This window comes from Alexandromys fortis, unplaced genomic scaffold (genome assembly GCF_014885135.2).
Source record: "Alexandromys fortis isolate MF-2015 unplaced genomic scaffold, M_Fortis_MF-2015_v1.1 scaffold_21, whole genome shotgun sequence".
Lineage (NCBI taxonomy): Eukaryota > Metazoa > Chordata > Mammalia > Rodentia > Cricetidae > Alexandromys > Alexandromys fortis.
In genome coordinates this window covers 4,246,252-4,271,176 of record NW_026067905.1, presented here as the reverse complement: position 1 = coordinate 4,271,176, position 24,925 = coordinate 4,246,252, and the positions used below count along the sequence as shown (strand labels likewise).

The 24,925-nt window shown below is 38.7% G+C and overlaps 1 protein-coding gene across 5 annotated transcripts in view; it reads left to right on the top strand.

Moving 5' to 3' along the window:
- Positions 1-24,925, top strand: part of Pik3c2g (phosphatidylinositol-4-phosphate 3-kinase catalytic subunit type 2 gamma) — a 364,020-nt gene that overhangs the window by 289,769 nt on the left and 49,326 nt on the right. For all 5 annotated transcript variants that reach the window (XM_050135167.1, XM_050135166.1, XM_050135168.1 and 2 more), the window contains exon 31: positions 17,816-17,891. In XM_050135167.1, the coding sequence (XP_049991124.1) occupies positions 17,816-17,891 (76 nt within the window). The remainder of the gene's footprint in view (positions 1-17,815; positions 17,892-24,925) is intronic.

The window sequence follows — 24,925 nt, the reverse complement described above, 5'->3', positions numbered from 1 at the left end:
AATGTTATTCATTAGACTATGCAAGCCTGAACTACACAGGACAATCATACCATATCAATACCTTCAGTTTAAATATATCTACAAAGGTTCTTTTGCTGTTTAAACATTATATAAATTAGACCATATGCACATCTGCTTGGAGGTGATACTTGTTCTACTGATAGTAGAGATGAATGGAAGGGTATAAAGATTAAATTACTTTGGATCTTAATATGGAGAAGAGAGAGAAAGAGAGGAAATGTTCCAGGTGTGGTGGATAATTTTGCTAACAGAAATATGAATCTGCTGTATGACAAAACTTTTCCTGGGGTGACGCAACCTACACATCTACTCTCTCCAGATTTAAAAGAAAAAAAAAGCTTCCACAATGGGTCAAAGTACAGATACCACCAAATCCAGCTTGGTGAATACTGAGTTCCAATGGGGTTACTTACAGGAATATGGATGAGGGATTACTTACAGGAGCAGAAATAAATCAAAGACTGTTGTAACACCAAAGCCCACCCCAGCATGAGTGGTAGCTCCCAATGCTGGGAACCTAGAGCACACTACACAGCTTCAGACAGCTCAGACTGTGCTTTCTAGATACCCCATTGGTCTGAACTGCTTTCAGGTTGCTCAGCTGGTTTTGGTTCTTCCCATCCATCAGCTGGTCTGGTCTCAGAGTCTTCTTTGCAGCTCTTTCCTTCAGTATGAGAAGACTCTAAGCTTTTACTGCTTGCTGTGGTGGAGCCAGGAGGGGAGCTAGTGAATCCATTCAGCTTCAGGGACTTCCGAAAGCTATTTAGAGTAGTTTACTTTCATTCTAAAGGAGATTTCTGAAGAATGGAATATTTTAATCTCTGGATGGGGGGATCTGTTATACAACAGTACCTTTTTTCTGTAACAAGTCCTTCATCTTAAGGTAGCAAGTCTTTCTCTGTCCTACCAGCAAGCTCCAAAATAACCACATAAAGAATTATTTTTAATTTTGGAACCTTGGCCAATAGCTCAGACTTATTTCTAACTAGCTCTTATAACTTAAATTAACCTATTTCTATTCATTTGCATGCTGCCACTTGGCTCATGGCTTGTTACCTCGTCTCTCCAAATGTTATGTTCTATGGCGTCTGGCTGGTGACTCTGCCTTCTTCCCAGCCTTCTCTCTGCCCCCAAAATCATGCCTAGCTTTTGGCCATTTAGCTTTTTATTAAACCAGTCACAGTGGCATAGCTTCACAAACTGTAAAGGAATATTACACAGTATTTCACCATTTTTGTTTAAATAAAAAGCAAAGTTTTTAACTCTAATATATTAAAACTGTAAACAATAGAATAATTATCAGGTAAAAATTTCATTTGCAATGTCCAGTCCATTTTTATTTGGCATATTTGGGAAAACACTCCATTATTTATTCTATCTTTTTATTTATTTATTTATTTATTTATTTGTTAAAGATTTCTGCCTCCTCCCCGCCACCGCCTCCCATTTTCCTTCCCCTCCCCCTATCAATTCCCCCTCCCTCTTCTTCCCTAAGAGCAATCAGGGTTCCCTGCCCTGTGGGAAGTCCAAGGACCACCCACCTCCATCCAGGTCTAGTAAGGTGAGCATCCAAACTGTCTAGGCTCCCACAAAACCAATAGGTGCAGTAGGATCAAAAACCCATTGCCATTGCTCTTGAGTTCTCAGTAGTCCTCATTGTCTGCTATGCTCAGCAATTCCAGTTTTATCCCATGCTTTTTCAGACCCAGGCCAGCTGGCCTTGGTGAGTTCCCAATAGAACATCCCCATTGTCTCAGTGTGTGGGTGCACCCCTCGCGGTCCTGAGTTCCTTGCTCGTGCTCTCTCTCCTTCTGCTCCTGATTTGGACCTTGAGATTTCAGTCCGGTGCTCCAATGTGGGTCTCCGTCTCTGTCTCCTTTCATTGCCTGATGAAGGTTAATATTCAGGAGGTCAATGTCCTTTATTTATGGCTAGAAACCAAATATGAGTGAGTATCTCCCATGTTCCTCTTTTTTGGGTCTGGCTTACCTCACGAAGGATAGTGTTTCCTATTTCTGTCCATTTGCATGCAAAATTCAAGAAGTCATTGTTTTTTACTGCTGAGTAGTACTCTAATATGAATGAGTACAAAGCTCAGTACCTGATTTACCTTCTATTATAACAAAGGAAAACTGCAACTATAACTACCTACTCTTCAATTCCATTAAATACCCCGGAAGAACATAATAAGTGCTTGAGTAAACAGGAAGTGCAGGGCAAGCAACTTTCAAAACTATAAGAAATGACAGAAATAGTTGGACAGTCACCCAAACTCTTCTGTAGCATAGAGGCATTCATCTTCGGTTTATAGGCCTAAAATATCTAACAGACTTTCCTGTGAAGCAGGAATTTATGAAGAATGGTCTTAGTCCTTCTTGACAAAGTTTGATAGTCACTTTTTTGTGTCCTGCTTGTCTGGTTTGTGCAGTGTACTATCATCAGTCCAGGCAAGACCAATGTTGTACCCAAATGACTAACTTTTCCACAAGGAAAGTAAACTCCATATGGAGTTTTTTTCGACACCTATTATCCTTTTATGAAATGATTGATGTTGCCAAAATATATATGTATCACCATCACAAAAAGCCTTGTTATTATAACATTTTAAATACTATATTCTGTAAGTCTTTGAAGTGTTTGAAGATCACATATCTATCTCAAATATAGCTTTGCATGACCTTAAAAACATACCTACCATGACTATAAGTTTGATTCTCATAGATGACTATATTTTCCCAAATAGCTTTCAAGGACTAAAATTTTACATTTTTAAATGAGATACATAGGTACAATACCACAAACAAGAAATAGAAATATATAATACAGTGTAACAAAAATAACCTTAAATTTGTATTACATACAAAATTTCATACCAGTGTAAAATATTTGAGAAAAGTGTTTGTTCAAAAGTAGATTCAACAATCTACCATTTTATCCTATCATTTCTATATTATATACCTCACTTTCTCTTTTAGAAAGAGATCTTTGAATCTAATCTCATTTGTTCAGTTTTTTTCTGATTGTGACCAATAACAACTTGTAACCAACACTCCTTAATGATGGTAAACATCCATAACCCATCAAATGACTAAAAGCCATCTACTCTACCTCTTGGGAATGTGGTTGTCATAGACTCTAGACTGTTCCCTATTGTATGGGGACACCACTATCTTTAGGGGGCCCTGGGAAAAACAGGGTAAGGGTCAAGTCCTGGGAGAGCTGTTGTCTTGCCTCAGTTCCAAAATATCCTAAAACTCCTGTGTAACAGTCAAGGAACTGTCATTTTGGTTACAGTTTCTATGACCCAACAATTTCCATTGTTTTACTTGAATCATTTTGTATATTCTATTTTAATCATAACACTTACAAGTAACACACAAATGAATTTTGTATTATACATAGAATACAATCTTTGCCTTTTAGTTGGAATGCTCAGCTATGTACATCTGCTGTTGTTGGGCGCATTCGTGAGTGTGCTGTACGTACGCGTCTATGTGGGTGCATTTATGTGTACATCTAGGTCTATTATCTTACAAGTGCTTTCTTTAAGATGCTCCTGATGTATTTTTTTTCTTTCTTCTACTCTTAAAATCCATTGTTGATAATTCAGCTCTGTCTTCAGAGTGTTATACTGATTAATGGGAGAATTTCCACACAGATTAAAGCATGTGTTTCTAGTGTTTTAAGGACAACATTTGCATTTTTCTTAAATTTCTCAGTGATGTGAAACCCTAAAGCAGCCTGATTAACCCATTTGTATGTCACACACCATGCTAATAAGACATGTTAATTTCTTTCTTCCTTGTCTGTTTTTAACATCTTTGCTCTTCCAGACGTCTTTATACTATCTTCAGATTCAATGCTGCTTCTCTTTCTCATAAGTACGCTTCAGGGCTTCCTATTTTGTACCGATGGTGATTCAGCACTGTTGGCTCTCTGATCCTTTGAAGCCAAGTTTAGAAATCACATGTCTAGCTCTTTCAGTCACTCTCTGAAGAATAGGAGTGAAGTGACCTAACCGAATAGGGATGGTGTGACCTAACCTACTGTCACCATGAGAGTCTAGCACTATAATCACATCCTGATCACAGTTTCTAAAATGTCTGCCATGTCAGATGTGCCTGCCCACTTCCCACCCAGCCCTTACCCTGTCCTCTCAGAGAAGCTGTGCTGCAAATCCAAGTCTGTGGCCATTACCATTCCCAAAAGCTTTTAAATATTTCCTTATTTGCTGGAATAGTATTCTCAGTGGTTCTGGAAGCAGTTTGGAAAATTGTATAGAGTTTCTGAGCTAAAATTCTGTCCTTATTATATGGGAGTCAGATCTGGACTTGCAAGACACACAAGCATACATACACACAAACATACAAATCCACACACAGACACCCATCTAAATGTTCATAAACACACATACATATATACACATAAACACAAAGGCATACATACATACAAACACACCACACCACACACATACAAACACACACACACACACACTCAAAAGCATACTGTACATGTGTAAAGCTGATGCTGAAGAATCTCTCATTCTTTACTGTTGAGTGAGTTGTGATGGAGGAAGGACATTGGTTAATTATAATAAAGAAACTGCCTCGGCCCTCATAGGACAGAAAATTAGGTAGGCAGAGTAGACAGAAGAGAATGCTGGGAAAAAGAAGCTTAGTGAAGAGTCGCCATGATTCTCCCACTCCAGACAGACGCAGGTTAAGATCCTCCCTGGTAAGCCAGCTCGTGGGCTACACAGAATATTAGAAATGGGTTAGAACAATATGTAAGAGCTAGCCAATAAGAAGCTGGAACTAGCCGGGCTAGGCAGTGTTTGAAAGAATTCAGTTTCCGTGTAATTATTTCGGGCATAAGCTAGCCAATGCGGGCGGCTGGGTGCCGGGGACGCAGCCCTGCCGCCCCTATTTCAACAGAGTTGTTTGCATGACAAGGACCATCCCTGTGAGACAGTTGACTGATTTCCTAAACAAGCAGCAAGCAGACAGAACTCTTTAGTTCTTGGACATAACCATGTAGTAATTTATCTAGGACAACATCCTTAGGGTAGCGACTACAAGCATCCTTGGGTGCTTTACTTTTTGAAGCAAGGATGGAGAACATTTATAGACTATTTTAAGTTAGATCACATACCTAGAAGAGTTTGAATGTCACCAGTGTAAGCCCATCTGAAATAATAATCAAACTAATCAGTAATCACAAGTCTTTTCTCAAGACAGGATCTCATGTAGCCTAGGTTGGCTTTAAGTTGTGATCCTTCTGCCTCTGCCTCTGCCTCTGCCTCTGCCTCTGCCTCTGCTTCTGCCTCTGCCTCCAAGCGCTGGAGTTGCAGGCATGTGCCACCATGCTTGCTTAACGAGGCATCATTTGCTATGAGAAAAACTTCATCTCCGGTATTCAATATTCTAATGAATAAAGATAGCCTCCCCTGATTGATTTGTCAGTAAATAACAGAAGCAAGCACAAGCCTATTGATTAAAGGAGAGAAAATACCCTTCCTCCTCCCTATCCCTAGCCACTGTCACAGACAGTAACTCCCTCCTCTCTCTTCTCATATGGATATTACCCATCTTACAGCCTCTAATGTAGCAGGTCCTCAGGCGCCCTAGTTTGTGGCTGATTCTCAAATGGGGTTAGATTATTGTGTTGCCCTGGTATGTTAAAGATGGCAGACACTGTTCTGTATCAAAAGATAAGTGCCTGGACACTAAAGAGTTAAACTTGAGTCCAGGCAAGTTAGAGGGTATGGCATTTAAGTTGCTACTGAAGACCAGACAGTAGTCAATAAATAGAGATCAGAAAGTGTCACTCTGGACAAAGAGAGTGGCAAGAAGCAAGCATGATGACTGTGTTCTTTTCTCCTGTTAGGAAATGGAAGGACTAATGGCTAAATCCTCTTGAGATTTGCCTCACTTCTTGATAGTTCCAAACACATCAATGTATGCTAAATGTTTTAAATGAATAAATGAATGGCAATGCCATCATTATCATATAGTGGCCTATAAGATGACTGTTGTCCTTCAAAACCTAAGGGATTGACAGGTTACATCTGAGAATATTTGGCAGTGATCTTTAAACTCCATTTCTTAATGTTTACAAGTTGTTTCCCAATCAACTTCCATACTTGGTGATTTTATATAAAAATATCCATATGAATATGTGACATGCAGAAAAAAACTCAAAAGTTGAGAAAACCTTAGAAGTACTATAAAACAGATATTTAAAAATGAATATTCCTCTAAGGCTGGGAATGTAGTTCTTTTGGTTGAGTGCTTGGCCAGGACACAGAAAGCCCTGGGTTCAATTCCCAGCATTACATATGCAAGACCTGGTGATGCATGCCTATATTCCTAGCACTCAGGAGGTAAAGGCAGGGGTATCTAAGATTAAGGTGATTATTGGCTATACAGCTGATTTGAGCCTTGCCTGGGCAACAGGAAGCTCTGTGTAAAAAATAATTTCCCCTTATAGTAGTGTGTGATACAAATTGAGCCACATGACAGAGATTTCCACCTTAGTACAAGACACTCATGGAACTCTTCAGCTGCCAAATGTAAGACTGGCTCCATTGGCTGCCTAATGTCAAGGCAGGGACACCCCTGGCCATGACCAGCATGGATGAATGTTAATGTGTGCTAAGTCATTACTGCACTTCCAGAAAGACCACTCTGGTTCCGGAGATCACATTTGCAACGTATCTGTTTTGATTAAAGAGAAGAAACAAACAGTGTGTGTTCCACATGGGAACTAACTGCTGGGGAAATGGAAGGAGAACGATAATGTCAGCAGGAGGAAGCAGAAAATGTTGAAAACAATGTAAGAAATTATGAAGACTAGATCACAGAAAAGTAAGCGTTTTCAGCACAAAGAGAACATTTAGGGCCTGGATGAAAGGCTTAACAGTTATGAGTGTGCATTGCTCCCTCAGAGATCTCAAGTTCAGTTCCCAACACATAAATCAGGAACTCACAACCTTCTGTGAGTCTAGCTTCAAGGGACCTAACACCTGCTTCTGGATTCCATCAACATGCACTTGCATGCTTACACTCACACACATACACATATAAATTTAATAATTTTTGAAAAGAAAATATTCACATATTCAGTTTTCTAATCTTTATTGTTTTCTAACAGTATATTTTAATCTCTAGCTCAATCAGTGAACAGCAGGAATTGAGTGCAGAACCTCCTGCCCTTTAACCAAAAGGCTGTGTGTTTCATTCCTTTAGGGCCAGGTGGTTTTTGCATATCAAAGAATAGAGTAGAATGTTGACATATACGATCCTCACTGAGTGATGTTCTCAGAAGCTCGTATCCATGCACTTAGGCTTCAAGCCAGGGTGACAAGTATGGCAGTTATCTGGGAAGGAAAGTACCGAGGAAAGAGTGGGAGGGTTCTCGCCTTTGAGTGCAGCCACCCTACTCTCACTGAGACGGCATGGATACAGAGTCTTTCACGATGAATTAAGAATATTCAGTAACTACTGACACTATCAGGATTTGACCTTTGTAGACAAAGGCAAATGGAAAGACACTACTGATTTCTGCTGATGGTATGATAAGGGTGAGTATTGAGATCTGTCTAGATTCGGGAGCAAGCTGTAAATGGGAAAGAGCATGTGTACAGTAAAAGCTTCTACAGTGGGTGAATGCACAGAGGCATGAGCAGAGGGCTTTCCTAAAGCAGAAGACAAAGGGGCTGAGCGTGCACAGAATAGTGAGACCGCAAAGTGCAGTTCAGCACAGCAAGGCTTAATGAACGTGTCGTGCATCACTCTCATGGATGCATGGGGACATGTAGACACAGCCACCAAGCACAGACCTGCCCTTTCCATTACAGTCGCATTTGCAGAAGTGGCTTCATTAAACCACTCCTTCAGAGGCCCCGAGGACACGTGCTTTCATATCACTATTAGTCTTTATTGGTTAGCATTGAGACACACGAAAGTTGGGTAAATGTTAGGTAGCACATTATGTTTTAAAACAGTTTTAACTAAAGCCTGGGGTTATAGTAAATGAAAAAAAAATAGAGAAGGAGAAGTAGGAAAGATTGCCATTCTCAAGCATAAGATATTATGAAACCAGATATTCTAATGGCACACCAGCCGGAAAATGTGTGCCATCGTCTAGTACTGAAGTTCTATAGAGGAGAATTCTATCTTGCTCCATCATAGGCTCTCCCTAAAGGAAGTTCACACTGTAGTTGCTCCTCCAAAGTAACAGGGTTGCAAGTATGATCCCAGCAACCTAACTGATTTCTAGGGAGTGCTGGGACGAGCATGGCTTTACCTGTGCTCAGCACATACTCTACAACTGGCGGACACGTCCAGCCGCAATGACAAAAGTTTAGAGGATGGCCCTTCTAGTAAGACCTGTGTGCTGCATGTCTTTTATTAATTGTCCTTTCTGTACTGCAAAAATCAGTCAAGTATTGTTGGACAAATATGTCCAAAAGCAAGAAAAATAATATGCATGTCCTGTAAGCAGAGCTTTATGGTTGCTGCTTTCTACGACTGCCAGCTTGGCCAGAAATGTATGTATATATGTGTGTGTGTGTGTATGTATGCAGGCAGGGACTTGTATGTGATAGACAAGTACTCTGCCACTGAACTACACCCCCAGCAAGTGCTTTGCTACTGTTGTCATTATTGGTTTTGTTGTTACAGTACACATTTTATACTTACTGACAAGAGGTTCCAAAAATAGTGTTTGGTGGTCCAAATACTGTACCAGAATAAGGGAGATTTATAAAAAATATCTTTAGGAGTCTTATCCTCAGAAATACTTATCTTGTTGGTAAAAGTGATGTGGTTTGTGTGTGTGTTTGTGTGTGTGTGTTTTTAACCCAAGTGATTCATATGTCCAGATATGTTTCAGAAAATCTACCACAGAAAGTAAAAAACTGAATCTGTCACAGATGGCACTATGAAATTCTGACTGCCTTTGTCTGCACCTTATGGTCATGGGTGCTGATGGACTTTTAAAGATGTTCACAACTTTATAAATTCTACATATTTTCCTTAATCCAAAGAAATTTCTTGGAACTTGAATGTCACTCCAGAGGCTGGACTGTGATGGAGCCTGAATGATGTCATCAAATGCTGAACTGTGAGGGTTGGGGCTCAGTCTCTAAAGTGCTTGCTGACGAACCAAGGAATTCTATTTCAGATCCCCAGTACCCACTTAATAATTAGGACATGAACAACCTCAATTATGAGGGTGGAGAAAGGCTGAGTCCTGGATCACACTTAGCAGAATCAGTGAGCATCATGTTCAGTGAGTGACCCTGTCTTAAGAAACAGGGTGGAACTCGACTGAAGATACTTTACATCAATCCTTGGCCTCCATACATGTCTGCATATGAACAAACACACACACACTACACACATTGCATACACAACACACACTATACATACACTATACACAGACTACACACACATATGCTATACACACACACATACTACACACACATACACGCACTAGCCACACTGGCCTCAGTGCCCAGGTTCTCTGGACTACACAGCACGACCTCTCATTAATGATCATGTGATAGCTTCATGCTTTTCTTTGTGTTTGTAGACACTCTCTCTGTTCTTTTCTTTCTATGACAAAATAATTGACAAAAGCAACTAAAGTGAAGAGGGGTGGCTCCCAGGTTGGGGGTAAAGTCTGCCACGGGGGACCACATGGTGTAGGAAGGGGCTTCAGCTAAGTTGGTGGGGGAGGGCAGCAGGAGCCTGAGGCAGCTGGTCACATTGCATACACAATCACAAAGGGAGACCTGAATGCACACTCTTGGCTCTCTTTATCCCTCTTAGCCTATGGGATACAGCCATGTGTGTTCAGGGCAAATATTCCTACCCATGTTAAATCTGTCTGGAAACACTCTCAAAGACAAGTGCAGAGGTGTGTTTTCTAGGTAACTCTAAGGCCTATCAAGTCTCCTATGTGACTAAGCCCCATCAAGTCTCATAGGTGACTCTAAGTCCTATCAAGTTTCTTATATGACTAAGTTCCATCAAGTTGGAAATCAAAATTTGTCATCACACTTTCCTAAATTTGTTTGTGTTTAGAGAATGAAATTTAATTTCAGATTAAATTAAGCACAATTGACCTAAAAGTTACATCACTAATTCCAACACAAATCATGTTACTTTGGCATTTTTAGGTTTGAATTTTAAAGATTACCTCCCTTTCCTCATATGTGTAAAGAAAGCCATTTTTGATATGAGCATTAAAATTTATAAAGTATGGGATGTACTCTCACTATTTTTATTATTTTAAGTGACATTAACTGCTGAGAGGAATATTTTGTGCTCACAATTCTTTCTCCTCTATAATAAAACCTGAGACTTAAAGGTTTGTGTGTTACTTGTTTTGAATACTCTTGGGCAAGATAGTGCTTATCTTCAATCCTAGAAAAATCCTTCCAAATATATTTTTTGCATAGGTGCTTGTCATGAGGCAGCACAGGAAAATTAAAGATAATTGTATTATGCATGCATACTAAAATATGCATCCAGTTTTAGTTATATGTTAAATTTATGACTCTTTCAAACTATATATGTAATTATGCAAAACTATGTAAGAAAATTTTAATTATTTGACAACTGAATGCATATATATATGTTATATATATATATATGAATTTTGATCTTTTCATGTCCCATTGATCACCCTCTCTCCAACTAAAACACTTTTTATTCCCAATCAGTCCTTCTACTTTCGTGTCTTCTCTGTTTTTGTTTTTCGTTTTTGTCTTTTTTTTTCCACTGAGTTTAATTGGTAGTCCTCACAACCTGAACATGGGTGATGGGTTATTTATCAGAAAGTACACAACTAACTCATCAGTGGTTATACTTTTGAAAATACTGCTAGCCCTGGGACTTTATATTCTTATTGAGTACCTACTGTTTGCAACTCTCTAAAGTCAGACTTTTGTCTTTGTTTCTGGAGAATGGATAGGCAACAATAACATAAGGCATACTTGACTCTTGATAACTTTATGATATAGTGATGATATAGGTGTGACTATAAGTACTATGAGACTTAAAATGGAAAGGCCATGAGAAAGAAAGAAAATGCAGTCTGAAAATAACATTGGACCCTCATTTCCAAAAATCACATATTATTGTTTCATTGACTGTAAGTTGTGCTGCTTTTGTTGGGGGTGTTGATTTAAAGATGTGAAAACAGGCTGGATGATGGGGCAGTTGGGCCTAAAGATGTCCTCACCCCCTCTCCCTGCCTCCCTTCTTTTCTCCCTCTCTCTCCTCATTCTCTCCCTCTAAGAGCACATTTGTTGACAAATGAAGCAGGCTTTGAATGGAAGCTCTATCACACTAACTATCTCCTCTGAGGAGATTAAGGGAGCTTTTGATTTGGACATCCTTGTACCATTTCTGCCTGCCTTCTGTTGGCTCAGCTCCACTCACATCCCTGGACTGAGAGAAGCTTTGGTGTTTCTCTCAGTGTTTATAGATAAACTCCAGCATGATGTCAGTAAGTAGGAATCCACTTTGTGATGTGGGATTCCCCGCTGTAATTCAGTAATTACCATTACTGAATAAAGAAAACTGTCTTGGGCCTATGCAGGGAATAGAGGTAGGCAGGGAAAACTAAAGTGAATGCTAGGAGAAAGAAGAAGTCAGGAGAAGCCATGTAGCCCTGCCGGACACAGATGCTGGAACTTTAGCTGGTAAGCCACAGATGAATAGAAATGGGTTAAATTAAGTTGTAAGATTTAGCCAATAAGAAGCTAGAGCTAATGGGCCAAGGAGTGATTTAATTAATACAGTTTCTTGTGGTTATTTCAGGGCTTAGCAATCTCCTTCAACAGATTGGCACCCACATGGACAACTAAAATACACTTAAAGCCTCAGAGGGCTTGGAAAGGCTAGACACTAAAAAACAAAGTTTAGCTGCATTTATTTTCCAAATGGGCTTTGATTGCTGGTGGCATGCTGCATCTCCTTTAAGAGAGGTTTTCCTGATTCAGCAGAAGCAGAAAAAAAGCTGTGCTGTTTTGAAACATTGGTTTTCTGAGCCATGTTGCCAGGGCAACCTCTGGCTCTTTCAGAAGGCTGAGCATTTAAATGGGGTTTCTAAGCACCATGTTACAAACTGTTTAATGGCTCGGCATAGAACCCCTGCAAACTTGGAACTAGGGCTGTATGCACAGCTCAGAGGCAGTAAGTGGACCTCCTCTGCCATGTTGGACTGGGCAGAGCAAGAAGGCCGTGCCATATTTCCTTTAGCAATATGCAGCTTAATTTTTAAGAAGCACTTAGCATTTTAAGAAGTGCTGCTAAACAGAATATAATTACAAATACACAATAAAGATAGATTCAGATTTTTTTAAAGACCTCTAAATGGGTCACAATGTTGGATTAATGTGTATAGGCTTGGGAGAGAGAAGAAAAAGAGTATAGAAAGGTATAAAAACAAGTAAATGGTTAAAAAAATAAAACAAAGTCTTTAAAGAGACAGAGTAAGAAAAACCATGTAAGGATGGAATATGCAAAACAAGTCTGGATTATGTATATTATTGTATTTTCTTTGAATTTTTTGACTGTGAAGAAACTGTATGCATTGGGATATTTTCCTCTTCTCAGGGTTGCTGCTCATTTCTGGAAGTCCTTGCAAACAGGGGATGATATCACTTAAAGTTTAGACAATGTTATTTTTAAAGCAGAAACCAATGTCAAAATAAAGCCAAGTGGATAAATCCTGTCTTAATAGTGAACATATGCTTCCTGCTCCCCATTGCTAAACCCAGATGTTAATTACATGTTTGTCACCACGTTGCTCTTTTCTTGCTTGGCACTAGCTGAGCTTACATAGCTGGCAGGATAAATGTCATGTGTGCACCATCAGTAAAGCCAAGATTAGTCTTCACAGTCTGGTAAAACACTGATGACATTTGAGAGCCAAATCAAAGAAAATTCTTTAGACATTCACTTTCTTCACAGTGTCATTCTTCCTTGTAGCTCCAACATGAATATGGTGGGCTGAGCTGTGTGAGAAACTGGACATGCTGACATGCCGCTTTACGAAGAAGGCAATAAAACACAATTACTGCTCAACTTTGATTTAGAATTCTTATGGGAATTCATTTTTTAATTTGCGTTTTTACAGCACTCCATGGCATTTGAGGGAAATAGATTTAGCTTATTGTTTTAAGTCACTAAATCTTGCAGGCAATGCTAGATGTTGGCTGGCCAGTTAATAAATGGGAACACTTAATGTGCTTTTGTAAGGAAAGAGAAAAAATGAATCTTGGTTTTATATTCCATTCATTCTGGCCTGTGCATGTATTCTTAACTCTGTTCAGTCTTTGATAATAAAGTATAGGAAAAACACTTAGGTTCCAAATTGATTGGCTCTCAAAAAAAGTCAGTCATTTTAAATTACATACTGGTTAATGTAATTGGTAAACATATTATGAATGAGAGTTCTGAGTTTAACAAAACATACCCTGATGGAGATTTTAATTTAATATTGACCCATTGGATTTCATGTTTGTTTTTCATTGTCCTCATTTTTCATTTAAAAGCATATTAAGCATTAAAATTCCATGTAAGTTGCAGTAGGATCTACTCTAGAAAAGGGGAAAATATAGCACACACACACGCACACACACACACACACACACACACACACACAATATCTTCATGGAACATTTCATTTCACCTGAAGACATTTAGCTCGTCAACAACTAGTAGCTTTAGATAGCCTAAGACAAATTGGAGCCTTTATTTATTTGTCCATCAGATGCAGAGTTTCTCAATCTTCCTTTAACGTAGTTCCTCATGTTGTGGTGACCACAACAACAAAATGATTACATGGCTATATCATAACTGTAATTTGCTGCTGTTTTAAATCATAATGTAAATATGTGGTACACAGAATATCTGATATGTGACCCCTGTGAAAGGGTCATTTGACCCTCCAAATGGGTCACAATTCACAGGCTGAGAAGCACTGATCAGGTGCATAGCATTCTACATAGAAAGACTGTCCTACATATTAGATAATTATTACTGCTCAAGAGCTGACAAATCAAGATGGCAGCTAAACACTAAGATATCTTTCTTGTCATACAAGTTCAAATTGGCTGAGTATGTTGGGATGGTGAGACTGTCAGAAGTGCCATTGGAAGTGAGTGGGAAGCAAAAGTCTGAATCTAAACACACTATATTTGACTTTCCTCTGAGACTCCCAAAGATATGAATAAGGGGTTTGGAGACACTCAGGAAGAAGTTTTGGCTGAAAATACAGATACTGGAATTGTCCCCAAATAACTGCTTATCAAAACTCTACACTGAAAGAAATTAAGTAATCCTAAGTACACTGAGAAATGAATTTAAAAGAGATATAGTGAGCCACCGTGTGGTTGCTGGGAATTGAACTCAGGACCTTTGGAAGAGCAGGCAATGCTCTTAACCTCTGAGCCATCTCTCCAGCCCTTTTCTGTGATACATGTTGAGCAGAAAGAAATAGACTGAGCATGAGTGCTTGGTCCTCAGTCTACTGTTTGTAGCTCACTGGCTCACAAGACAAGAGTCAGTATCAAGAAAGCAGGACATATTTGATAAGATAAATATAATCTACACAGTTACATGCGAAGGGCTGGAAAATAAATAGTAAAGAGGACAGAGAATGAGCAAAGTCCCAGTCAGGTGCAGGTCTCTTCTTTTAGAGCGTGGTGCAGAGCCACTATCATGATTTAAGAAGTTAATTGTTCAATTTTGATTTTGAAAGATCAGTTTTGCAGAAATTGATTGCAAAAGAGTTAGCAAGATGTGAAGTGGAACCATCTGTTATAATCCAGATGGAAATGGAAGGTGCTGGAACTAGGAAAGTGGTAGTAACACGGAAAAATGGAAGACATATACTTTGATACTGAGGTGGTAGTAGTTATTAATGCTGGCAAAAGCCTCCTGGGGTCAGGCTTCTCTTTATTTCTGTGACATGGCACTTTTAAATCTCCCTGAGGACAATAACTCCAGCTCTGACTCCACATCAGCCAGTAACTCTATGCCTACTTCAGAGAAAGTAATTTCTGTGGGAACCCCTAAACTATGGAGTTGTGATCGCAGAACTTAGCATTTTATTTTATTCTTGGAGCAAAGAAAACAGAGAGACAAAGGAACACTTGTTTTGAGCCTGGACACATGAGAGACAGAACAATGGCGTGACTCACATTTCTTGACACACATCTTTGAATAGTCAAGAAAGCCAGTCAAAAGGAATTTAGATATATTGTTGAGATTTAAGAGACAAAAGAAAACTTCAGATTTGTGAGTCAATACACCTGTCACCCAAGTCATCCTAAAACAGCATATTGAATTGTGGCAGACTCAAAATGAAAAACTTAAATTATAAGCAAAAGAAGAAAGGATAAGAAAGCTAGCAGCAACATAAGACATATGGGAGAAAAATGGAGAAAGTCTGAAAACAGAAAAAGCAAATAATAAATCCTGCCACTGAAGAAAAAAAATATCTGCTGAACCTGAAAAAGAATACTTTCTAATACAGCAATTATTAGCAATAAAGATTATATGTTTGAGAGGTCATTTAGGCAAAAGCTGTTTGTGACTGATCATAAAGTAAGTAGAAATTGAAGAAGACCCTGTGTGAGTATGGGATTTCCCTGGGTTCACTTGTGTCAGGGAAGAGAAAGGTTGGAAGAGGAGCCACAAGGTGTTCTGTATGCATGAGTATGTGTAGCACAATTCTCAAGTTGACTGTATTTAATACAGATGAGAAATAAAATAAGGGGAAGAGATAATGAACAGAATAGCGTTTCTACATGTTTCCCAGAGTGTAAAAACTAAAGCCAGGGCACTGATGAAGGGGTCAGCCCTGGATGGGCTTCTAAGCCTGCTGTAACAAAATGTCACAACATACTGGGACATAAATGGCAGAAACCTGTTATTTAATCATTCTGGAAGCCGGGGGTCTAAAACCAAAATGTCAGCAGCAGTGTGTTCTCCTAGTCCAGTGGATGGACCACCACTTGCTCTTGCTTCTTAGCTTGTAGCTGACCAACTTCAACCAGAGTATTTGTGTTTTTTTTTCCCTTTATTATATCCAAACCATTTCTTTTTATAAGAATAACGATAATATTGGATTAGAAGATCCAATCCTAGATGTTGTAGTTCCTTTTCTATTGTTATGAAGAGATACCATGACCAAGGCAACTTATAAAATGTTACTGAAACTCACAGTTCCAAAGCGTTAGAGTCCATAATAACCATGGCAGAGAGCATGGCAGCAGGCAGGCGGGATACTAGAGCAGTAGCTGAGAGCTCACATCTGATCCACAGCAAGAGGCAGAGAGAAAGACCAAAATGGGCATGAAGTGGGCTTTTGAAACCTCCTACTGCTACTTCTCCTCCACCAAAGGCCACACCTCCTAATGCTTCCCAAATGGTTCCATCAACTTGTGATGAAGCAACCAAACACATGAGTCTATGGTAGTTATTCTCATTCAATCCTCCACACTAGCCTAACTAATTTGATCCCAAATGAGAACTTCCCTTAGTCAGATCACATTCTGTGGTTCTGAGCCTCAGCAAATCAGTGTGGATTTGTGGCAGTGACACAATTTAGTTCGTTAGATACAAAGTGGGCATGTCTTCCGTTGCAACAAGAGTGAAGGAATGTAATTGTGTGTATCTGTAGAACTGATAGCAATTTTATTTTCTGTGAGATGGAGACAGAGTAGTCAGCAGAGAAGTCAGACCTGGAAGTAAAGGTTTCTTAACGGGGATTTGAAAGACCGTTGCACAGAATGAGAAAATGCTGACATGGGGTGACAGACACTACCATACCAGCATATATGTAGATGATGAAATCAGTAATCCAGTATGCCCTTTACACAATCATGGAATGTCTTCTTGGGAGAATCTACCTGATTATTAATAGCTTACAACAAAATAAATGCCACTTTGACTAAGGAAAAGCTGTTCTCAGATTAACCAGGCATGCATACATTTGGAGTTGGAGTTAAATGGTAGTCTAGTTGCAATGATCCCTATTTTTATACCTGAAATACACATAACTAAAATTTATTCTCCTTAATGCTAAATCTCCATAGACTATCCTAAAGAGAGACACTGCCTTACAATGTCCTTGCATTCCTGGATGCTGAGAAGAATTTCAATCCTCAGTGAACATTCTTTGAATTGAAACTTCAGTATTGATTTCTCACAAAGCAAGCAAGTGTATCGTTTGGAAAGAAATTTTTCTCAGAAAGCTTTATCTAAAGCTTTACATTTTCCAGGACATAGAGATGTGATGTTTGTGGATAATTATATAATTACAGAACATAATCATTTATGATGACTTCTAGCAATATAGCAATCTTGAATCACTTGAAAAAATACAATTGATCTCAAGACACATTAAAAAAAAAAAAAGCTAGTTTAGCTGGGTGGTGGTGGTGCACACCTTTAATCCCAGCACTCAGCAAGCAGAGGTGGGCAGATTTCTGTGAGTTCAAGGCCAGCCTCGTCTATAAGAGCTAGTTTCAGGACAGGCTCCAAAGCTACAAAGAAACCCAATCTCAAAAAAACAAACAAAAAAAACACAGCAGAATTATATTGACAGCCGGTTGCAAGCAAATTTTTCTTTATTTGTGGAATTCATAACAGATACTCATTAGAAATAATATAATAATAGCAATCTTTTCATGTAAGACTGAACAGGATTAATAGGTAAATATACGAAATAAAGAAATATTATACCATTGTATTTTATCTTTTTTCAGAGTGATTGTGTACTTAGCTTTTTTCTCTCTGAACATATGCAACCAACAATTGAAGACTCTCAACTTCTGGGTCTAGGTAAGTGAATTCATCACAATTACCATATACAGTGATTGTGTATATGAGTGTGGGAAAGATTCACAAGTAATATCTTCAACTTCAAATGATAATGTCTTTTCAAGGCTAAAAGCTTCTTAATGTTTTCTCCCTAACCATTTCTAAGGAGTTTGAACCCCCCGAGAATATTCTCCTCAAGTAAAGATAAACACATATGTATTTTCCCATTTAAAATAGTGATATGATACCACACTGTTCCCCCATTTCAGTTAGTTGTGCTTTAAACTAAAATTGCACACCAGAGGCAAATTTTTTTATGTAACATGGGAGACTTACAATTTTACCTCTACTTCTCACAGCAAAATTTTTTTTAAAAAAGTATTAAGCCATAAAAATAAGCAAGGGTCTTTATGAACAAAACCTTACGTTGGTTCCACCATCTGGTTCTCTTCCACTGTGTCCTGGGTGAGTTCTGATGAACATTCCATCACTTCTGCCAGATTTCCAGAGATGCCTTTGAAAATTCTATCAGTTCAGGTATTTGTAACACATTCTACAACAAGAAGTGACAATCTCACAACATCCTAGCTTTTTTATAAAGATTAATTTATTAGTTTTATTTATGTATATGTTTGTTTGCCTGCATGTATGCAGGTACCACAAGTGTGTGAGGGCCAGAATGATGGAGGAAGGTCATTGGTTAATTATAATAAAGAAACTGCTTGGCCCTCATAGGTTAAAACATAGATGGAAGGAGTAAACAGAACAGAATGCTGGGAGGAAGAGGAAGTGAGCTCAGAGGCCATGCTCCCCTCTCCCGGGCAGACACGATGAAACAAGACGCCAGGTCAGACATGCTGAATTTTTCCCAGTAAGACCGGTGCTACATAGTTTATTAGAGATGGGTTGATCGGGATATCAGAATTAGCCAGTAAGGGCTAGAGTTAATGGGCCAAGCAGTGTTTAAATGAATACAGTTTGTATGTTGTTATTTCTGGTGTAAAGCTAGCATGCGGGAGCTGGGTGGGATGAAAAGCAGGCCCATAGCTCCCACTACACCAGTTGAAGTCAAAGGGCATCAGATACCCTGAAACTAAAGTTAAGGTGGCTGTAAGTCACTTGATGTGGATAATAGTAACTGAATCTGTGTTTCTGCAAGAATAATAAGCACTCTTAATCACTGAGTCACCTTCAGCCCTATACCTTCTCATTTTAATATCCATATTTATAAACCCATAATTTCCAGCCATGACCAATCCTCCTATCAACTCTGTCTTCATTTTATCCACATTCACTTTCTGATTCTCTTGCTTCAGATTCTTTGCATGTGCTTGTCAAGCCTGCTTATATCTGACATCTTAGATACTTGTCCGCTTAAGCATAAAACTTTCAGAACTATCTGTTATATGCATGATTATTTATCAAACTTTGTAACTGTGTTTGCATCTGACCAGCTTCTCTTGCTACACTAAAAATAACTTTAAGCCAAGGTTGCCCTTCCCTACCCTACATTGCTCTATACTTAGAATTCGTGGAATAATGTATGAGGGCTTCCAGAAAAAGAGCAGGAGAGACAGACAGAAAGTAGAAAGGGAAAATAAAACAATCAGTTTTAATGACCTGGGGAGATGTTACTACCATCAATAGTACAAACTTTAAGAGCCAAACTTGGAAAAAATGAAATACAAAGTTGTTGAGTTCTAGAAAGATTTTCCAATCGGACAACGTAGGTTTCTCCTCTATCACCAAATCTTTTAGGAAAATTTGCTTCCTTTTGTCTCAAGAGATTAAATCTCTTGTCAGCTTTTGGGTTTGACCATAATATTATTTCTGAAAGGTATTTATGAATATATATATGAACCCAAATTTAGGATGTTATTATAAATAATAAAGCAGCACTTTGAGAAAGTTTCCAATTTTAAATTTTCTCATGTCATCAACAATCAAGAATTGTTTCAATAGCTATGAATGACAGAAGATTTAATTCTTGCCATGTCTAAGTTATAGGCTGCCTATGAAAAATAGCCTATTGTCTTAAAACAATAGGACACATCTCCCAAGCAGGATATGCAAATCAGAATAATAAGCAAGAATTCGCAGGAAGCTGTGTCTTATTTTGCTCTTCAAATCATTTCCTCCTTCATCATTCTGGATTCTTAATCTTTTTTCACAGAATAGCTGCTGACTGTTAGCAAAAAGCCTGTTTGCTTAAGCATTATGCTCATTTGTGGGTTGAAATTTTAAGCTTATGCTGTCAAATGATTAGAGGGCAGAGTTACTCAAATGTGATTTACACAGATCAACTTTAACTGAAAATTTCAAACTTGGGCCACCTCTACTCAAGTGGTGATTTTGAATACCTAATTTCTCTAACTATATGCCTTAAAATTACAGAAGGATTATTGGGAATCCTGGATAATTTTGTCATCTTGACTCACAGGGTAAAGGGAGCTTTAGCTGAGGAATTCCCTCTATCAGACAGGTCTGTGGGCATGTCTGTATGACATTCTCTAATTGAAAAAAGAAGGCCCAGTCCATTGTGTGCATTGCCAGTGGGCCTGAACTATGTAAAAAACGTAGTCAGGTAAGCCACAAGTATCATGCCAGTGATCAGCATTTCTCCATGGTCTCTGCTTCATTTCTTTTTCTCCTTTTTTGAAATTGATTTTTATCGAGCTCTACATTTTTCTCTGCTCCCCTCCCTGCCTCTCCCCTCCCCTTCAACCCTCCCCCAAGTTCCTTATGCTCCCAATTTACTCAGGAGAACTTGTCTTTTTCTACTTCCCATGCAGATTAGATCTATGTATTTCTCTCTTAGAGTCCTCATTGTTGTCTAAGTTGTCTGGAACTGATTTCTAGGCTGGTTTTCTTTGATTTATGTTTAAAAAACACTTAAGAGTGAGTACATGTGATAATTGTCTTTCTGGGTCTGGGTTACCTCACTCAAAATGATGTTTTCTAGATCCATCCTTCTGCTTATAAATTTCAAGATGTCATTTTTTTTTCTGCTGTGTAGTACTCCATTGTGTAAATGTACCACATTTTCCCTATTCATTCTTTGGTCAAGGAGCATTCATGTTGTTTCCAGGTTCAGATCTTAACCTATAAGTCAATCAAGCTCTTTCCTACCTCAGTTGATTTTGCTTGTGGTATTTATCATAAAAACAAAAAAGAAGCATGTCACCCCTACTCTGGGAGATACTAATAGTCCCTGGACTTTATTGTCTGATGAAACATAATTTTGTGCAACAACTTAAGACTTTACCTTTTTTTTTCAAATGCCAGGCTACTTATATTTACTAAAAAAAAATCCTTGGCTCCTCATTTTCCTTCAAGACATTTATTCTAATGATGACTCTAGAGTACGTATTTATTTACAGATAAGAAATATGTGTCTCTATATCACACATCATTGCATTCCAAGATGTACAACCGAGTCTGTCTGACTATAAATGCTTCCCAAATAATTACTGAAAAAAAGACTGACAGTGACATCCACAGGAACTATCAAGGTAAATTATTATTTTTATGAAAGGAAAAGGAGAGAAGTTTGGGGTCATGTTGCTCTTTCCACAATCCTGACATCGTGAAAACGTTCCTGGCACATGACAGCTCCCAATCACTAGAATTTTTTTAAAGCACAACTCAGGAAAATGTCTTCTATAAATTATTATATTAAATGCAATTGACTTCATGATGCAATCTAAAATTCCTTATGGATTTTTATCTTAACTAGCTATATACTAACTCTCTGGTGATACAATTTTGGATGCTACAAAGATTAATATAGCTTGTATGTTTTTTCATTCCTACAATAACATGTCTTACATAGTCAATTTAAGAAGAGAAAAAGTTGCCAGGCAATGGTGGTGCACACCTTTAATCCCAACACTCAGGAGGTAGAATCAGGCAGACTCTGAGTTCAAGGTCAACCTTGTCTACGGAGTTTCAGATCAACCAGGACTACACAGAAAAACCCTGTCTCATATTTAAAAAGGAAGAGGAGGAGAAGGAGGATAAAGAAAGTTAGAAGAAAAAAGAGGATGAGAATGAGGAGGAAAAAACAATTTATTTGGGCTCATGGTTCCAGAGATTTTAGTTCACAGACATTTGGTCATGTTGTTTTGAGGGTCATGCTACGATCCTTTAATACAGTTCCTCATGTTGAGGTTGAAACGTTTTTGCATCCCGATAAATCTCTCAGCTGACGCAATAATCCAAATCAGACCAAGTCAAACCAAATTAGAAAAAGACCAGGTTTAGTGGATGCCAGCACTCCCGGGTAGCTTTCCAGGCCCTCACAGAGGAGATGGAGAAGGAAGACTGGGAAACCACATGTTTGTTCTCTGGGGGCAGTTGAAATACCCTGTGGGAGTGGTCTTGAGCCTCTATAGGGAGGGGTCATTGTTTGGCAGGCATTTTGGAGGTTCAGTCTAAACTGAAGCAACTCCCAGAGGACAGGGCTTGGAATGAAACTTTCCAATCAAACATTCCAGACTCTTTGGCTATAGGGGTGCTAGGGGCTGGGGTGACACTTCCAACCAAACAGTGGTGACCTCCAAACATAAAATTATTTCCGTTGCTACTTCATAACTGCAATTTTGCTACTGTTATGAATCATAGTGTAAATTTCTGTGTTTTCTGATGGTCCTAAGCAACCCCCGTGAAAGGGTCATCCTACCCAAAGGAGGCCACAATACACAGGTTGAGAGCCACTGTTTCCTTCCTACCTTCCCACACTGCCATGGGTTGGAAACCAAGCCTTCAAAACATAGACCTTTGAAGAAGACATCCAATACATAACAACTTCCACATTATATAATACTGTCACACAAAAAAAAATGAAATTACTCAATCATTAATTAAATTCATGCCCAGCACACAGTTCTCACATATGAAAGGCAGATATGTGGCAACATGTGGAAATAAAAAAAACAGGTAATTATCTTAGCAGGGTTTCTATTGTTGTAAACGGGCACCATATCCACAGAAACTCTTGTAAAGGAGAACATTTAATTGGGTCTGGATTACAGTTCAGACCTTAGTCTATTATCATCATGACAGGACATGGTAGTGTGCAGACACACAAGGTGCTGGAGAAGGAAGAAGGAACCGAGAGTTCTACATCTTGATCCTCAAGGAGCAGAGGGAGACTGTGTGCCATGCTGAGCATAGCTTGAGCATATAGAACCTCAAAAGCACACTTCCTCCAAAAAGGTCATGATCTACTCCAACAAGGCCACACCTCCTAATAGTGCCACTCCCTATGGGCCAAGCATTCAAACACATGAGTCTATGGGGGTCATACCTATTCAAACCACCACAGTAATGTGGTACAACTTTGGACAATGAAAATCAGTTCTAAGAAGATAAACTAATGATTGCTTTTAGGGGATATTGGTAACCTCACATGGTTGTAAACACAAGCTTTAACTCATAACCTCAAGTCACTGCTTCCACTTTATGATGTGTATTTGAGAGAGAACTTGAAGCTATGCATTCTGCAAGTTAGGCACTTGCTAGTCAATGGTCTAATCTATCAACTGCCAACTTGGTTAAAAAAAAAAAGGCAAAACAAACTAAAACCAACAATAAAAAAAGTTTTATGATATATCATTTGATGGAAAAACATTGAACTGTCATGTTCAGAAGCATGGCAATATAGACATACTAAGGATATATTATATATCTCAAAACAGAAAAGAATTTGAACATAATATACCTCAGTGTATGTGAACAAGCACTAGTGAACACTAGGAAAGTCCTAACAAAGCACAAGTACTAGTGAACACTGAAGAAAGTCCTAACAGTGAATGGAATTGGGTGGCCAATGAAAATGGAGTGAGAAATGAGCCTTTCTCTTTGGTTTTGTCAAAAGGAATTTGAAACCTAACTCTATTGAGCAAGGGTAAATCCCATAATTCTTAAGGATCAGAGACTTACTCAGTGGAAACAGCTTGCTTTGTGAAAGCTTTCTTTAAAAAAAATCACAGAACCAACAAGGCAGGAGTACAATAAAACATTAATAGATATTTGTAAGAGTAATTGTTCTTTGTAATAAAAACCCAGATTCAGATACGGAGGTTAATGCTGAAGGATCAGAGAAGCACAGCCACCAGTCACGAGAGAGTTCTTACCTCTATCTTAGACAGAAGGGGCGATCCTATCTCTACAAATCCTCAGACAGAAGGCTGTCTCTATGAAACCTCAGAACTCTCTGCCCAACCATATCCCTTCCTGTCTCCACTTTCTTACTGTTATGAATCACAATGCAAATATCTGTGCTTTCTGATGTTCTTAAGCATCCTCTGTGAAAGGGTCATCCTACCCCAAGAAGGCCACACTCCACAGGTTGAGAACCACTGTTCCCTACCTTCCTTCCCATACTGGGATTAAAGGTATGTGACTCCCAAGTGCTAGAATCACCTATGTATGATCTGTTTCTCTTTTAGACAGATTCAGTCTCATATAGCACAGGGTGGCCTTGAACTCACAGAGACCCATGGGCCTCTGCCTTCTGAGTACTGGGATTAAAGGTGTGTGCCACCACTGCCTGGCCTCTATGGCTAACTAGTACCTTAGCTCTGCACTCTGATCTTCAGGCAAGCTTTATTGGTTAGATAACAAACAAATTATCACTTTGGCTATTTGTGAGTTTAACTCTTCTACTGAGGAAAATGGTTTAAATAGGAGTGAGAAGACAAACCATAACTATATTCACTGTAAACACACACACACACCTAAAACAACTGGATTTTAAAGGTTGAGGTTTTAAATAGATCCATGGGTATATTAGACAAATACAAAGAAAATGGGACCAAAGATCAAAATACTGAAGAGTAGAAGGAGAGTTTATACCCCAAAGCTTCTATTACAATTAAACAAATGATAGAACCTTCTTCTAGACTGTGAAATTTTCAATAAAGATACGAGATGTTATGACTCTTCCCTAAATAATGTGGCAGCAACATATATAAAGCAAAAATTGTGAAACACTAGAGAACTCCACAAAAGCATACTAATTCTAATTCTTAATTAGAATCTAATTCTCTAGA